The following is an 18,389-nucleotide window of genomic DNA, read 5'->3' on the forward strand; positions in this document are numbered from 1 at the left end:
CCTCAGTCTGGTCTGGTGTACACGGAGGAGGAGTGGCAGAAAGAGTGGAATGAACTGTTGAAGCTAGCCTCCAGTGAGCCGAGAATACACTACAGCACCAACGGCACCAACGGGTATGGTCTGGCTCGGACAATGCAGGGACTGTTAACCCAACGCACACTTAGTCACACTCATGTTTTTATTCATGAACAAACAGCTGCGCTCACAATCAGAACTGAGTGGCTGGCCCTCATTTCGGACAATCTGCTATTTATTGTAACAAGCACAAGTTCAGTGGGTTAAATATACTGACAAAGCTCTATAATGCAAAATCTTGAAGTTTCAAGGTGGTTCCAAATGTTTTTAAATGTAGGTAGCTTTCCTTTAAATACTCGTACCTTCATATGAAATTTGTGTTTGTGGCCCACTAAAAAGTCTGCAGCATACCATTGATAAGACACATACAAATGTACAGAGTTTTTGAAACTTTGCTTATCTCTGGTTTTGCAACAATTGTATTTCTGTAAAGCAACCAACCATGTTGTGGTCTACAGGGCGGAGTCCTCTGATGAACCAGTTTATGAGAGTTTAGAGGAGTTTCACGTCTTTGTCTTGGCTCACGTCCTCAGAAGGCCCATAGTTGTCGTGGCTGACACTATGCTGAGAGACTCTGGAGGAGAGGGTAAATATACCATTGCTAATGCATCATGTACTGTATTTCATAATATTTTTGCATAATTTCCTCATATAATTCATCGTCTTTGTAGCTCAGATAGATTAGGTTTGGAATATACAGACTATTCGCTACACTTGGCAGAAAATGTATACAATCAGAAGGAAGTATTTGAAAGAAAACATTTTAAGTTGTCAGTGACTGATGGCTTGCCTGAGTTGTCCTAATGAAGCAAACGCCACCCTTCTGGTACCTCAATCAGGTTAAAACAAACAAATGAACTACTGCCAAATACTGTGTGACCCATTTATGTCGCATAAAACAAATGTGCACACACACACTCTAGTAAGGGAACCTTAATAGTTTGTTAATTGTAGCTGTTGCACTGTAGCTGTTGTGTTGGTTTACTGATATCAGAGGTCACAACTGTCTTATTATAGAATTATTGCAACACTCATAATTGGAAGTAAGTGAGATATTGGTTTGATTTATTGAAAGCAGTGAAAGCTCCTTTTTATTTCTGACTCAAATCCTCCCAGTGTTCTTGCAAACTGTGCTGAGGTTGTGCTTTTCAGATGTTTAATGTCCTTGTTACTCTTCCCTAGCCTTTGCTCCCATCCCGTTTGGAGGCATCTACCTACCACTGGAAGTGCCAGCTGCCAAGTGCCATCGCTCGCCCCTGGTCCTGGCATACGACCAGGCGCACTTTTCTGCCCTGGTCTCCATGGAGCAGAAGGACAGCTCCAAAGAGCAAGGTAATGCTCGTCATCATTCATATTTATTATCATCCTTTTAGGCTCCCAGTGAGCAGTTGACATTTTAAAGCCATCAATCAGGATGATATATTAATGTGTGCAAGGTTTGGAACAACAGTTTTCTGACAATACATAGCACTCAGACCTGTCAAAGACTATCAGCCCATCAAGCAGAAGCACCAAGCTGCTTCTGCTTTTTTTAATATTGACCTTAGTGGTTTATTTAAGTAGGGTGACTAAGGCCATTGGGCTTTTGAGAATATCTAATGATCTCTGTAGCTCAGTGTAGAGCAAGCAAGTGACTGCCTTTCAGTGTTACAGTTGAATAATATTTTGATAAATGTTTGACTTATAAAGTAAAAAGTTTGTAGACATCAAGATCTGTATTGAGTGAGAGTGAACTGGATTGGAAAAATGCTACTTTTTTGTATTATACTTATTATCGTGTCGGTCAAAATGCTGTTTTGTGGAATTTTGAGAAACATGGAATACTCAGGCTCACACTGAGGTTTGTGCACAAATTATAAATGCATCTTTGAAATCACAGACATTGTCCAGACATTGCATTGTTAACCAGTCTAAAAATATCAGATTGGACCAGCCAAAAACAATGTTGGTCTAACCGAACAGGCTAAATGTTAAAATAGAAAGTGAAAGAATTGATTGCACTTAGAAGTATTTTTGTCTACAGAGGGCTGGATTAAAACATTTTATCTCTTTTCTAAGAACTTTTTTCCCCATCTCTACCAGCAGTTGTGATCCCTCTCACTGACTCGGAGCACAAAATGTTGCCTCTACACTTTGCTGTGGACCCTGGAAAAGACTGGGAGTGGGGCAAGGATGACACAGACAACGTGATGCTGGCAAGGTATGATCTCCTTCTAAAAACAACTCCAGATATGTTTGTCAGGTCAAATGTATTCATAAGGTGCATTTTACAAATTGATTTATCAGAAGTGCTTTTAAGGGTCGCAACTGATACAGATAAAAGCAAGAATGACACATGTTCTCTTTTGCATGTGTACACCCTTATAGACACCTGTCCCTTTAGGACCGAGTGTCAGTGTGAAGGGATTGACCCTTGACTCCAGATTAGCGGCAGTGCCACTGACAATAAGATTAACTCTAAATACCTTCTATAAATGGACCAGTGGAAGGAGTGCCAAAATAGCACCTCGGTAAAAATAGCCTTCCACCTTATTTACGTCAGTTGATGACACTGGATGTCTTATTCAGATGAAATGGTGGACAGACATGATATTACACGAGTGGCTGGTAATAGATAGATAGATAGATAGATAGATAGATAGATAGATAGATAGATAGATAGATAGATAGATAGATAGATAGATAGATAGATAGATATTCCTTTATTTGTCCCACAATGGGGAAATTCCAATGTAACAACAGCAAAGTGGATAGAGAGAAAAAACAGTATAAATAAACAGTAAGAGTAGGGAAACAATAAAAACACTATGTACAAGAGAAAAAAACAGTAAGAATCCACAACAACAGATAACACAAAATAGTAGCAGCAGCAGTTGCACATGGGCAATGGATTGCACAGTAAATATTGCACATTATTATTATTATTGATGCCGATTACTATTGTTTGGAAATGGTTGTAAGGCTAGAGCAGAATAAGAATGCGCAGCAGCAGGATGTTTTAGTGCATTTGCTATTCGCTGTACCATTCAGAGCCAATTTATTGTATGTCAAGTTAGCGTCCTTGACCATTATCCCAGGGAACAGCTTAGTTTATTTATAACAGAATCATTTGTTGTATATGCATGCACATTTATCTCTGGTATCATGGTGTAGAATACAGCTCATGACTGTTGTCCAATACTGTCTAACAGCAAAAACATTATTACATTTTCCCATAAAATAACATCATCAACCACCATAACAAAATGTCCTTAAGTATAACACTGGAGCTCTGGCAGAGAGTGTAGATGTCCTCTCACTGAGCTTTGACTTGTTCCTTTCTCTCCCTCCTCCTCCCAGTGTGGCTCTCTCTTTGGAGGCCAAGCTCCAGATGTTACACAGCTACATGACGGTCGCCTGGCTGCCCCTGCCCTGTGAGGTAAAGATGAAAGTCCACACATCCATCCTGAGTCATGTCTCTTGCTCCTTTTTACAGCAGGGAGGTTTAAAAAGCCCACTCAGACAACAGGATTCATCATAGGTTTTATTGGACATCCTGGTTCTGCCCAAACTGCTTTTGTAATGACAGGCATGATAAATGAGTGATAAAAACTAATTATTTTTCAACTAACCGTTCAGGCCACTTGAGGAATCCAAAGACTCAGTCAGCATTTCACCAGCCAGATTGAGTTTTGGAACGTAAAAGAAACCCAAAACTTGTAACATGATTGTCAGACAGATGCCAAAGCGGTTGGTAGACTTAAAGTATTACAGCTGCTTGTGGTTATTGTTAATTTCCCACACTCATTACAAACAAGGACAATATTTTTTCCCTTTTCCATCAGACCAGCTGTCCCCTGACTGCTGTACAAAGCGTATGTGAAAACAAACTACACTGGTCCATTCAGGTCATAAAGTCACACCACGCAAACACTGTGACAAAGGTCCTCTTGTGTGCCACATGCGAACATCGCGGAGCTTGGAAGGACAAGTTCCGAGCAGTTTCATGGATAAACTGCAGGGTCTGGAGGCAATCGCTGCATTAAGATATAATTTAAAGGGATTGTTCTGTTTAGCGGTGCTACCAAAGGATAGCTGTGTGTTGGTCATTATTGCTGAAAGATGGGGCATTCTGTAACTGCTTCTCGTTTGAGATCAGAATACTGCGTCATCATCTAGGTCATGCCATTTCTAAATACAGCATTCTGTATTTTACATCTTCCTTAACATGTTTGTAAATTTGAACAAGCATTTGGAAACTGAGTCATTTGTGTTTTTCTGCATTGGTCTGCAAAAAAACAGCTTTATGACTCACTCTTTTCACATCTTTTATATCTTGTGCTGATTTTTCCACTTATACCTGAGGGGCATGTGCCTGTACTGTTAGAACAGAATGTGACGTTCCTTTTTTTCCCGTTTTATATGTATTACATTTTTTGTTGTCTGTTCCATCATAAAGTCAGCAGATCGGGGCCTGGTGTACATTTTTCTACAGTATTTTTCCACTAACTTGTGTTTCTGCTTTGTTTGCTCGCAGCAAGCCCCTCTGGCACAGCCCGAGTCTCCCACAGCATCAGCCGGAGAGGATGCACGCACTCCTCCTGACTCAGGAGAGTCAGACAAGGAGTCAGTCAGCAGCAGCTCCAATGGCAATGGAGACACAACCACAGGATCAGCGGTTAATGGAGGTGGGTCCCTGGCCAAGAACAGCACCTCTTCCTCATCTAGTTCCTCCAGCAGTGGATCGGCGGGGGCGGGAGCAGGGAAGGACAAAACCAAGAAGGAGAAGGACAAAGATAAAGACAAGAAGAGGGCAGACTCTGTGGCCAATAAGCTGGGCAGTTTTGGCAAAAGCCTGGGCAGCAAGCTGAAGAAAAACGTGGGTGGACTGATGACAGGAAAGAACGCTGGAGCTGGAGGTGTCAAGCAGGAGGGTGGGGAGAAGAAGAAGGGCTCGTTTAGGGGGAGGAAGGGCAGCAAGGATGGCTCGCCTTCAGCCCACACCTCAGAGGATTCTGGGAAAGGCTCCCCCTCCTCAGGTAGTGAGCGTCTCAACGGAACAGGGAGCAGTATGAGCAGCAGTGGTGGGAGCAGTACTGAGAGTGATACCTACAAGTACAGCGCTGATGTCAAAGTCAGTCTGGGTATCTTGCGCGGCGCCATGCAAGGTGAGAGGAAATTCATCTTTGCCAGCCTTCTCACTACCAGCAACCGGCAGCCCTTCCAGGAGGAGATGATCCAGCGCTACCTCACGGATGCGGAGGAGCGCTTTCGTGCTGAGCAAGAACAACAGCGCCGTGATGCAGAGAGGAAGGGTGTCACCAACGGCATCCAGCTACCTAAGAAGGAGGCAGTTGGTGGTACAGAGCTAACCTACCGGCCTTACGAGGCCAAAGAGGAACTGTCAGAGAACTCCTCAACTTCCTTCACCCAACTCAAACCCTCTCCTTTGAGCCCCTCTATGTACTCTGGTGTTGTGCCCATCCCCAGGCCCTCCTTCATAGACCAGCCTCCTGCTGCAGTACCCCTCACCCAGCACCTTCATATGCATGGCTACATGGACACTCGGCGCCAGCTAGCTGGCGGTTCCCCAGCAACCTCCTACCCCGGCCTCCCCTCTTACGCCACCCTTCCCCGGCACTGCCCCACAACACAGGGTCCCTCCCATCCCCAGTACAATAACTCACAAGGCCCCGCCTCCCTGAGTCCCTCTCGCCTTGCACCCTCATATCCCCCTGAATTCGACCCACCAGACTACCCTGGGTCTGAAACCGCTGGTGGGAGTTACACAAACGGCTTCCGGGACATGCGCTCCAACTTAGACTCTCGGAGTGGGCAACCCCCAGTCAGACACTACTCACTTGGCAGCGCCGGTGGTTTGGCCAGCCTGCAGTCCAGCCGCTGTCGGACACCCAGCTGCACCTACTACGGACACCCCGAAACGGGCAACTACTGCTCCTACTGCTACCGGGAAGAGCTGAAAAAGAGGGAGACAGAACCAGCCATCCACAGGTTCTGAATGGACCTTTCTATGGCTTGAATTTGATGAGTGGCCTTTTTCAGTTAAAAAAAAATAACGGCTGGGGCGGATCAGCCTCTGAATGGACAAGAGAAAGGCACAACCAGCTCCCTCCCTTTTTTGTCACTTCCTGTTGGAATAGACCTCAGAAAGTGTCAGAGTCAACATGACTACAGAATAAACAGGGTGGTTTCTGACTGCTGGGGTCACATGTTAGACCATAGAATAAACTAACTGCACTTCTGTTACATTTTTGCTGTGGCTCTTATGCAGGCGTTATGTATGTGTGTACGTGTGTGTGTGTGTGTGTGTGTGTGTGTGTGTGTGTGTGTGCGCGCGTGCGTGCGTGTGCGCGTGTGCATGCGTGTTGTGTGCGTGGAAGCTGCAGGCTCTCCTCCTTTATCAGAGTTTAACGCCTTGCTACTGTCTCCTCCTAGTGGAGAGAATGTATATGGCAGGCACCATACTTAACACTCATCAACACACATACAGTACATGCACACATTTACACTAAGTCAGACTCACACTACTTCATACACAGTGATGCAAGCACAAACTGAAAAGGCACGAGTGTCTCCGCTCCATTTGTGGTCTGTGATAATGTTTGGATTGATTAATTAAGGGATGTTTGAGCATTTTGAAGTCACATCCGGTTTGGGTGATTTCAGTGTTATACAGATTTTACACTACTGTTACTAGATCCTTGCGTCATATGTACCTCGGGAAACAGCAGAATTAATCCTTGTCGAATTGCTTTTTCGTCGGTCACATTTGCATAATGCAAATTGAAACTACCAAGCAATGCTAATGATTAAGCATTCTGTGGGCTGCTGTGGTGCTAATGTTCCAGAATGCAAACACATAAATGTCCACGCATTGAAGAAAAACTGCTCTGGACTGTTACAAGTATCTTGTTGGCAAAGCAAATATCACCTAAAAACAAAATCACTTTTGTCCAATTCATATATCTATAAATCGGATGATGAAAATGTCAACCTCTTTTGAAGATTAAAATGCATTTGGTCACATTATTGACCGGGCGGTGTAGAACAAAGACGACATAGCAAAATAGCACTCGGTAAGATACTGATCCAGAGCCTGATCAAGAGTATTTCATGTTTGTTGGAATGTTTCTCTTTCTTAGTCTGGTCTTCCTCTTTCTGTAATAATGGTTGGCATTGAGGCATTTGATTATTGTGGCCAACCCAGGCATGCAATACTACACACTACAAAGTCAAAATGTTACATCCAGCACATCAGAGTTTGGAGACACCAGTCACTTGTGTAACATGCTGTTAAGTTAAACTGTTAAAGTTGCTGAACACATTGGTTTTCAGACAAGTAAAGCAAATGAACTGATTTGTTATTAAACATGTGACATAAACTGGAGCAGTGAGGATGTCTGCAGTTGTGACAGTTGTCTCCAATTTCTGTTTGCATGATGCAAAGGGACACATGCACTTCTGTTGGATGTTGATAACATTGTATTGACAAATTAAGGTAATAGGTTGTGATTCTGAAACTCACTGTTTTGAAATGACAAACCCTCTGCGCACTGATGGTTGAGAAATGTGAAACATGTTGCATACAATCTCACGATCACACAAAAGGTTAACTTCAATGTCATACATCCATGGTGTCCTTGCTAATAAGACATCTTAAAGCTTATTGGTTTGGTCGCTCACTGCAAGTTCTGAAGTTCTACTGAAGGCGGTTTCTTAATTTATGGCATTCGTCCCGCCAAATCCAGTTGCGTTATCTCTTTTTGCACAAATTCAAGCACTTTCCTGATGTCCGTAGTTACAAAACTTTTTACTGTTTTTGAAGTGGCCTGACTGTTGTCCTTTGTTCATCTCTGCAGACACTGCCACCTCTGTTCATGGGAAAGCAGGGGCACAGGTCAGAAGGGTTTCTCTAAAGGATTCAGTTACTGTCGAGCTACAGCATTTTGGTGCCAGCGTCACCATCTAACTCAGTTTCCTAGTTGCCTTTTTCAGCATTTGTCCTCGTGGCATCACAATCCTGTTTGTATGTTGTGCAAGTCGAACATCAAGTATCCACTGCTTGCTTCATCGCTTGCGGTTTCTACTACTACTGCCCCAAGATGTAACAAATTCTTCATTTTTGAAAAATTATGTTGAAGCTATTAAGATAATGCCATTGTTCTTTTCAGTTAGGCATATCAACTAGTTGATACAGACGGATGTTCTGTTTGAGTCTTCCTTATTATCATTTCAAATTCAAAGCTGTTTTAGTTCTACTAATGTCAAAATGACTACTTAAATACTTTAATTTGTTATTATTTCCCCTATGAGAAGCCATGGTGAGGAATTTCTTTTGAGGTAGCGCGACTCTAGCTGCTCTACTCTTGTTGATTGAACCTATTCTTTGGAATTAAGTCTAGAAAAGCACAATTTAGTATGCAATTCACTGCCTTGCCCAGTTGAGGGCACTCTTGTTTTGTTTTTTCTTTTTAAGTCAGTGTTTGGAGCTTACCTTGGGTGACCTATACTCGAACTACAAATAAAAATAACCAAAATATTGGGGAATAATTTTCAGTAGAGCTAATTTAAAAGTATAATACACTATTTTCTACACTGCAAAAGCTGGTCAAGGAAGAAGGGAGTCTTTTTGCTGTGTATTTAAAGTAACACTAGAGTTTTAATGACAATAAAACACTTACATGACGCTATTTCCCCAAAAAAGCATTTTCATTTGCTGTGTTAATGTGTGTTGACAAGTGTTCATGCACTAGCATTTTAATTCAGACAAAACCCATGAAGTGTTCCCTTACCGTGGGAAGGTGATGCTTGTTTTGTTGAATAATGTGTATGTGTGAATACTCTTTCCCTGCCCTCCAAAGTAATAATTAGCCTACAAAAACTTTTTTTTTTTTTTTTTTTTTATTATTTTATGTTTGAAACAGATGCCTCAGAGACATGTAAAACATCAAACGTTACCGGCTACAAACACGTTTTTGTATTTAAATAAAAAAAACAATGAGAGGTTGTATAAATATGTTTCAAGTTATTTTTGTAAGCCCGAAGTTTTACAGTGTTTTTAAATGGGTAAGAATGTATATTGTTGGATATTAAAAGAGGTATGGATGATAAATGTGTAAGAGCCCGGATTGGGGTAGAATTTGGTGTTTACCAGAAAGTGACATTTTGGCTGTCGAAGGTAACTCCCAGACGGGCCTCTTGATACTCAAGGCTCGCTCATTGCAAACTGATTTCCTCAATGCTGACCTACCATTTGAGAATATATATTTATAGTGAGATTTTTTTAATAGGTTTCCTTGTGGAATGTTTAGTTGCAACATTTTAGGATGTTCTTTCTCACATGGCTAATTGTCTAGCAGTCCGGCTTTTATTTGTTTGTCGCTTATTTTGATTTGTACATTTTTGTTTACTTTTTTCTACAACCACCAATCCGTGCTATGCTAAAACATGACAGTTAATGTTCTTGTTGACCCAGCTCGTTTCCTCCAAACCAGATGAGAAATGGCTCAGAATTAGTTTTGCGACACAGCTGACCCGATATATTTTTATATATTGTACAACACTGTAATTTCTCTGTGGACAGAATATTCATCATCAGTGACATTAACATGGAATACTTCGAGTTGCATGGGACTGGAACTGTTGCATGTAAATGGCAATCCATTTTACCAAATTTGTGCATTATTTTAACTTGATTTCATTTGTCCTGGTATTTTGATCTGTTTTTATTTTTTATTGTTTTAATGTTTTGCTTTTGTTTTTTTCGAGAGGAGAGCCCTAAGGCTGTGTGACAGTGCAATCTGGATAGAAAGAACATCAGATTTTATGTTAGGTTGTTATTATTATTATTATTATTATAATTATTAATTTTTTTTGCACCGTTTGAATAAATTCTCATTGTATTTCAAGAATGCTATGCTTCTGCTCTTTTCTTTGTTTTTAATTATTATAAAAGCTACACACACAATGACTGATTATCGAATTCATTCCATAAAAATCGAATTAATGGTCTATGAATGTAATGGCAAAGAGGGTTTTACACATTTCAGATTTAGTCCATACATAAAGTCTCAGCACTAGGTTGATTTGTCAGCTGATAGAAAGTTGCATTTCATTGTCTTATGTGTTAGTAAATTTAATTTCAAGTTTTGGACTGTTGGTCAGACAAAACAAGCAATTTGAACATTTAATAGAACATTTTATAGACCAAGTGAACTTGGAAGATAATTAAAACATCGCTAGAAATAATCGCTAGATGGCTGCAAATAAGCAACTGACAAAATTAAAATTGTATCTGAAGCAAGCTCTTAAAGTCAGCTTGTTAAAGTTTGAGGGTGGGGGTGTGAGACTGTCCTCTCACTGGACAAAAGTTACCAGAAAGCATCTTAACTGCCAAAGTGTCCTTAAGCAGTGCACTGAAACCCTACCAGCTCCACGATTTCTATTATATAGCTCTCAACTCTGTGTGGGGCAAGAGAAAACAGGATTTCCTCAGCGAACAAATAAGCATCATATTATCATCGTTATCTTTAAAGTGGAGCAAGAGAGAGACATAAAACAACATGTATTACCCTAACCTTGTTGCATTATACATTGTTGAATAACTCCAGCTCAGATGATGCAAGGTCCTGTGTCTGGGACTGTTTTATGTATCAGAGAAATCGGAGACCCTTATGTAATATTGAACAGTTTCCCATGTGGTAAAAAATCCAGACCTCTCTCTATTATAGTTCACAAGGACATCGCCTCGCTACCTGTTCAGCAGGACAGACTGTTGCTCCGGATTATTCAACTTTCCCTGTTCACGCTGGAAAGGAATTTCTTCCCACTTGGCATCCTGGAAAAGAGTTATTGGTGGTTTCTTTCCACAAGTTTGGATGAGAGAGGAGAAGAGGAGCCAGTCCCCACACAGACCTGCAAAAGGATCAGCAAAAAAAAAAGGTACTGCTGACCAAAACGAGCTGTAGATGGTTAAATTAACAAGATTATTTTGTTTTTTTAGGAGGGGTTTCGGAGGCTTGAAATACTAGAAGGTCAAGAGTTGAATGGTTTTATGGATGTTGGCTGAGTGGCTCAGCTACTGCTTCAGTTTAAACACTCAGCAACAAGTTCCCTGAATATGAAGCCAGAGCTCTCACTATGAAAAGCAAAAGATACAGATGTAGGAATGTCAAAACAAAGCACAAGTTGGGACAAATTAAACACATTAATAGGACTTAAGAGTTGTTTGAAGGCAATGGTGCGTTGTAACTACGTACATTTACCTGAATACAATACATTTTTTTTAGGTACTTTCCATTTAATTATAATTTATACTTCTACCACACCACAGTTCAGAGAGAAATGTTGAATACCTTATTTATTTCACAGGTATAGTTACTTTGCAGATTAAAGTGTTCAATGTAAGATTACTATCTGCACCTAGACCAGCTACAGTAAACAGTGAAATGCTACTTTACACATTAATTGCATTAGTGTTAACAATTTAGTATTACAATATAAGATAAGATACTTTACACCTTCCCAGAAGTGATATTAAGGTGTTGCAGCAGCACTAGGACAGATAAATAGAGAAAAGAAACAAATACATATTTACAAGTATACAAAATAAAAAAGTAAAAAAAAAATAGAAACGATACAAGAGCAAAATTACAAGGCAGGCAGTATACAGTATGTCTAACAAAGCATGACCAGTTATTTTAGTTTTTTATTAGATAAGATAACATAAGATGTTCCTGTATTGATCCCCCTTAGGAGAAATTCAAAACTGACAGTACAGAAGTGGAGGTACAAAAAGATATCACACAATATAAATATAAATACATTTTATACTATGTTGATGATAATGACACTTAATACTTGATAATAATACTTGTGTACTTTTATTTTGTATTATGTATTATTGTGATATTTCTTCCACCAGGGTGTAAAAGCCATTGTTGAGTGGTGGTGAGTTCAAGGGGTGCAGTGAAAGCGGGGAGAAACTGACACTCTTTGTACCTTCAGCGACGACACTCAACTTCTTAGTGCGTTAAAATAAAAAACTTCCTGCGGACTTTTCACAGCCTCTCCAGGCTTCATGCTCCAGATGTACTGGCCCCTTTAAGAAACTCCACTGCTGCACTGAGCTTTTTTTTTTTTTTTCACTATGGCGAAGGGGTAAACAAACAGAGCTCAATGGTTTAGGAAAGCAGCAGTAACGGTGAACGCATCTCTCCCGTTAGTGACTAACAGCGGTTAGTAATGGTCCGGTGACCGGTGGGGAAACGTCGGCAGGGGTTGTGCTCTCGTCGTTTTTGTGTGTGTGTGGATGCTGTCAGTGCGAATAGCGATGAAAAGAGCGAAACTAGTTTGTAACACCTCAGTTGTAGCAGCAGCAGCAGCAGCAGCCGGTGATACAGGCTAACCGTTACCGGACTCCGGACCTTTCGTCTCTTTTCCTGAGGAGAGGAGAAGACTAAAACCCCCAGCCACCATTAGCTTATAATAACAACATTTATTCTTTTTTTTCTGTTTAATTTAAAAAAAAAAAATTATTTCGCTCGTCTCTTTCTTGCTGTTTTTAAGTCGAGTCGTCAAAAATGTTGACAGGATCTAAAACCACGTTCAAAGTGAGACAAATGCTCCCAGACATCAAGGTAAGGTCGACACGTTAACTATTAGCTTTGTCTAGTTAAGAGACTTGCACTGGCATTAACTTGTTTTATCCTGTTTTATACAGTCGCATAACTGGACACTGAGGTATCATTTGTACTCACTGTAGAGCAAAAGCTGTGGGTTATATACATTTCAGTTGAATTTTGATTTACCAATTAAATCTTAAATCAGATGAAGGGTTTGAGTTGAGGCAGGTTCTGCTTTCTCAGTGCTATATAACATTAACTCATCAAACACTCATGTGATTTAACACCAGAGAGGCCAGAAAAGCACGATGCAGAGCTATAAAATGCACGTCCAGGTTAGTCTGCAGCCTGGTTGGATTAGAAACCTCTGAGAGTCTGTTCAGTGTGTGAATGTGGACTGTCTCATGATATTTCTGTTCGCCACTCAGGGTGACAGCTTTATAAGGGAGGGGACTGGGCTGCATAGGGCTGCTGTTTCCTTCTGTCTGGACAACAGGGAGACACATAACTACTGTAAGGGTACATAATGTCACTGTGTTTTGGCTGCATGTCTGATAAAAGGCCAGTGAAGTGGTGGTGGGGTTTGTCTCATATGGGATTAAGTTGTTGTGCACAGATTCAAATGGTGCAGATCATCTTCTGAGAACAGCACTGAACAGTTGCAGCTGCTTTTATTGCCCAAAATCCTTTAAACGTCACATGATGCTTACATGAACTGCTTTTGAAATGCCCGAAGATGAAATTCTTTTTTGCTGCTACTGTATTTGAAATGATCAGCAAGACACTGTCCCTGTTTAGGAGCACCCGAGAGCATGGAGGATAGAAGGGCTCGTTAGTTTGATAGACAGCACAAAGCAATGTGTACACATAGTATGAATGTGTTGCTCATTCCTATGGGAGCAGTCTCTTGGCCCCCGTCTTTGTGTTGCCTGGCTTTTTTGTCTCTCCCTGGTTATTTCCAGCAGCCGCAGGGGGAAACGGTAACAGATGCCTCTTTGCTCTGCCCTCGGGCGAGGCTTGCATGTGGAGTGGGGGGTGATGTGCACTGCACAACATCTGGCTGTCGCCATGGAGACAGCAGTCGGGGAGGTAGAGGAGTTTTGAATTTGATTACCTCTGATTGAGACACGCAGAATTCGTCGCAGACACCCAACCAATGGAAGTCCCATGTGTCCGAGTATGAGAATGTGGCTGAGCCTAAGATATGGTAATGTAGAGTAGTAGGCTGTGTAGATTATATGCACAGGCCACCCACACACTCTTGTGGGTTTGCTCTTCCATGAGCATGTGTTAAGACTGCTTTAGAAAACTGAATCCAGTACTGGGCTGAATTTGGACCAGATGGCTTTACAGTTTGCATGTTCTCTCCTTTTAATCAGGGTCTCAAACACAAGACATTTGGGATGGCATGAACTGGGATTGGGCTGCAACTAATGATTATTTTTTTATTAGCATTTAATTTACAGATTACTGTCTTGATTAGTTGTTTAATTACTTGTTTTCCAAAGAGTCAAAAAAACCCAAATAAAGCCAAATGCGTCCTTTTCGTATTGCTTGGTTTGTATGGCTAAAAGTCCAAAATCTGAAGAGGTCTAGTTTACCCTCACATCAGATAAAGAAAAAATAGGAAATGTCAAACACGACGGATACAGCAGTGCATGCCTCATAAGGATGCTCAGGCCTGCAATCTGACAGGATAGCAGGCTTATTCAGGCTTATTTTAGCTGCGCCTATCCCCTTGAGTTCCCTCTATCTGCATCTCCCAGCCAGCTTTGAAGCAGTCAGCATGAAAGGCACACAGCACAATGCTCCACAGAAGCAAAAATGCCAGAGGAGGGATCATCTGAGCTCTATTCAAAGAGGCTGAAGATCCAAGCCTGATAGGAGTGGGCCAAAGCAGTATAGTAACCCACACCCTCTCCCATAGGACCCAGACGTCACATTCACTGCCAGTCCCTGAGCTGCCGAGACTTCAGAGCACAACAATGGGCTCTACTTCACGCCAGAGCAGATTTATGGTCCTGTTAGAGGGTGTATCGATCCGGCATTGGGTGATAATTAACCAGTGGCACAATTCACTCGTGAAAGGACTGAGAAGGACTGAGAGGTTAGCCTGTTTGTCTGTTTTGAGTCTATGGAATGGCTCTGATGAGACTCCCTCAAGGGGCCTGAGCTGTCAGACTAGAGATGAAAATCAAAATAACATTTCGTACGTGAGACGATTATGAGCCACAGAGAATGTACAACGTTCAGCATTAGATTTTCACTTAAGCCATTTAGCTGACACTCATCTGAATTGATGTACTGTTAGCGAGAATGTAAGGGTTTTTTAGAGTGTGCTCCAGAGACCAAGACGAGGAAACGCTGCTGTTGATGGATACACTGCCTGTTGTGGGCGTCAGACATGTGACGTCTAGCCACTAGGCAACCCTCCCGGCCTTTAAAAAGAAGGATCCTGGAAAAACCGATATGTCAGGGCTCCTCTGACAGGCAGTATAGTGACTGATGAAATTACTGTCAAATCAAATAGAGTATGATTTGTGAATGTGGGCTGATGGGAACAGGTCAGTAAGCTGCACTGCTATCTTTTTTTGCTTGATGTTGTTTTTAATACTACCATTTTAATTTCATGGCTTTAACATTCATTTACGACCTGCCGACTGTGACATTTGTCATTATGAACGGTGAAAGCGACGGAGAAGCTGCTAGTTGAATGTTCAATGCACAGCCCTTTGCTGAGAAAGAGAGAGGAGAGATAACGGATTCATTATCGTAGGAGCTTAGAGAATTTGGCAAACCTGCAGTCAGAACAGAGTCAGTCACCGGTGTAGCCAAATCCTTTTTTTTTTTTTTCACATTCACAGTCTAATTTGCACTCTCTGGCTCTCACATGCAGCAGAATACTCTCATTGTAGAGCTCGGCTGTAATTAAGGAGAGCAGCGCTGCAACACTAGCAGGCTGATCTGGACAAAACACAGTAGAGTACAATAAAGAATGGATGAGATTTTTTTTGTTAAACTAACTAACCTTTGAATCTCCCTGTGTTGATCTTACAATGAGTCACCAACTGTACAAACATATATTTAATTCTCTGTCAGCACTGAACAATTTAGCAGTAAGAGGAAGGGGATGCTGTTGACACAAATATGTTCTGAGACAATGAATTGTAAATCATTCAGCAGGGATACCATTAAATGAGCCAGTAATTATCTGTTCTTTTGTGTGTCTAGAAGTGCAGACTGATGCTGTTATAATGAAAACGGATAAGAATGCAGGCTGGCCCTTGTTGCCAGACATTCATGGAAGGTTTTCTGAATGAAACGTTACAGCAGGGGAGGGCTCTGCTAATTGCTACAGGCTGAGAAATGGGTTAAAAGTTGGATATCCATATGCAGATATTCTCGCATTAAATATGAACCATCTGAATTCCCAATTCATGAAACATTGATTAGTTATTTTACCCTATATCTTACTCAAACATAATACAACAAAACATCTTTACTTGCCATTTTAATATGTTGTATTAAGTATGATTATTACTGCAGTTATGACAGTAACGTTGATGTTTTACACCAATTAAAAAAAAAACAACAGATCACCAGCTGCAAGATGAATGAATGTCATTATTATAACATCAAAGATTAATGTAACACACGGAAGACATAGATAACATTAGCCAGCTAACCACATTTTCACTTACAGTATGTGCAACTTGCTTCAAGAGCAAGAGTTAGAGTTAGAAGAGGAGTTTTAAAAGCCGACATGTAAGGTGTTTCTCTTGAGGCACAGCAAGCTGCCTCTTGTTCTGGGTTTTGTTCCGTCATAAACATATTGTGGTCAAAAGACAGGTGGTCTTTAATTTTTTTCTTCCAGCACATTCAATCCCCGCGTTTAGACCAGAGTTGTAATTAAGCTATGAATGCTAATGTTGCGAAGTGAAAAGAGAGCTCCAAAATATACTCAAGTAAAGAGTATAAAAGTAGGCCAAAACACAGCTTTACCTGGAATCCAGTTGTGTTTTTTTAATACACTACACTAAGTAGTATATTTCCACTGAGGACCTCATTCTGATGTGTACTGCTGTTTTTAGTCTTTTGCTTTCACTGCATTAATTTATGTAAGATCAGATCCTCTGTTTCTATTATAGCACGTACAGTATATCATTACTGCTCTGCTTCTAAAGGAAAGACAAGGAACTAAAGGAAAGATGCGATGATTCAAAGGAAGAGTTCTCAGTCCATTTTATTTATGTAGACCAAAAAAAAGTCTGTTATTCTGAATGGAATAGGAGGAAACACTTCAAAGTGAGCCCTTTTTAGCAAAACTACCTCATCTCCTTATTTTTCTTCCAAGCCAGCTCACAATGCCAAATGACTGTCCCCATTCATGTGAGGAAATGAAAAGCACAACACAAACTAACGGGCTGTGTGACCCTTTCATGTACAGTGGACAGTGGCTAAAAGCTAATGTGTATTTTACAACCACCAAGCAGAGCGTATCTCAGTAGGAACAGCTTTCAAAAGAGAATCGTTCATCATAACAACAGATGCTAAAGGTCCACAGTGTGCTGTGGGTCACCACACACACCCACGTAAGTTAGGTTTTAAGAATGATAGGAGATAGGATTTGATTTTTAGAGATTAAGATGCAACAGTAGTGCATTTTATTTGTTTCCATTAGTTCTCTTTCCTTGTGACTTTGGCCTGTTTTTTGGGAAAGAGAAGTATGTTCCAGTCTCAGAAACAAGCAGGCTTACTGCAGAAGTCTGTCTGCAGTAGCGAGGGGAAGCCATGAGCAATGGAAACTGCAATAAGCCTTGGCCACTGTCCCTGAGGATGAAGGGAGGGAGCAGAGGAGGGCAAAAGTGGGGCAGAGAGGCAGCACGGGGGAGAAGAAGGCAATGAAAGTGATAGAGTTGGGACGCTGACACTGAAACCGCACAATGAAAAAAAAGTGAAACGTCAGCTTAAACACTTCCCTGGAAATGTGGGTTTTGAGTGATATGAGACTGAGACGAGCCTTACTTTGGCCACAGCATCTTTAAGTTTATACCTAGATGTTATGTTATTTCCTTATCTCTGTTGCCTTTTTTACCTTTATGCTGCAAAAGTTGCAAGTAAAGCATAAATGCTTCGATTTCACATAGAAATGCCTTCGCTGCAGATCTTTGTAACTGTCATTTATTGCACGCACAAATCAAGTTTTTGCTAGTTAAACCGAGGGAGTTCAACTCATATCGCCCTTATCGCATTATTGACATAGCCCGGTCTGCAGTTGAGTGCCAGTTTCACCTTGTGAAATGCAGTGTTATCTAGTGAGTTTTCGTGCCTCACAAGACCCTGAGGCCCAAGTTTGTCAGTCTTAACAACCTTCAGAGGACAGATCTAAGACACTAGACTTAAGAAAGGAATAACAATCTGATCTGAAGAGCCTCTGATGTTCTCAAAAGGGCATAAGGAATTCAGCTGCGGGTTTTCTGTGGGTGTTGATGTAGCGACTGAGGGAAAGCACAAGACATTTTAAAGCCAGATGGGGAAAAAAAAGAACAATGCTTTGGCAAGCAGAAACTAAGTCTTGTAAAATGTTAGTGTCCTGCCTTATCATAAAAAAAAGCCTTGTTTTTGCCCAGCAAATTCAATCAGTGAAATTGTTTGAACTATAACCACATTTTTAATGTCTTGGAATGAACA

General features: G+C 41.1%; 2 protein-coding genes across 5 annotated transcripts in view; both read left to right on the forward strand.

The window, feature by feature from the left end:
* Positions 1–9,986, forward strand: part of otud7b (OTU deubiquitinase 7B) — a 34,435-nt gene extending 24,449 nt beyond the window's left edge. For 2 of the 4 annotated variants that reach the window (XM_051406225.1, XM_051406227.1), the window contains exons 7-12: positions 7–113; positions 534–661; positions 1,258–1,407; positions 2,158–2,275; positions 3,415–3,493; positions 4,592–9,986. In XM_051406225.1, coding sequence (XP_051262185.1) covers positions 7–113; positions 534–661; positions 1,258–1,407; positions 2,158–2,275; positions 3,415–3,493; positions 4,592–6,073 — 2,064 coding nt within the window. In that variant the 3' untranslated portion in view covers positions 6,074–9,986. The remainder of the gene's footprint in view (positions 1–6; positions 114–533; positions 662–1,257; positions 1,408–2,157; positions 2,276–3,414; positions 3,494–4,591) is intronic. The other 2 variants (XM_051406226.1, XM_051406229.1) reach the window with 1 other exon arrangement.
* Positions 9,987–12,221: 2,235 nt separating this feature from the next.
* The window catches only part of mtmr11 (myotubularin related protein 11), a 31,290-nt gene continuing 25,122 nt past the window's right edge, over positions 12,222–18,389 (forward strand). Inside the window, exon 1 of the mRNA XM_051405841.1 lies at positions 12,222–12,713. Within this exon, the coding sequence (XP_051261801.1) occupies positions 12,657–12,713 (57 nt within the window). The 5' untranslated portion in view covers positions 12,222–12,656. The remainder of the gene's footprint in view (positions 12,714–18,389) is intronic.

This window comes from Dicentrarchus labrax, unplaced genomic scaffold (genome assembly GCF_905237075.1).
Source record: "Dicentrarchus labrax unplaced genomic scaffold, dlabrax2021, whole genome shotgun sequence".
Lineage (NCBI taxonomy): Eukaryota > Metazoa > Chordata > Actinopteri > Moronidae > Dicentrarchus > Dicentrarchus labrax.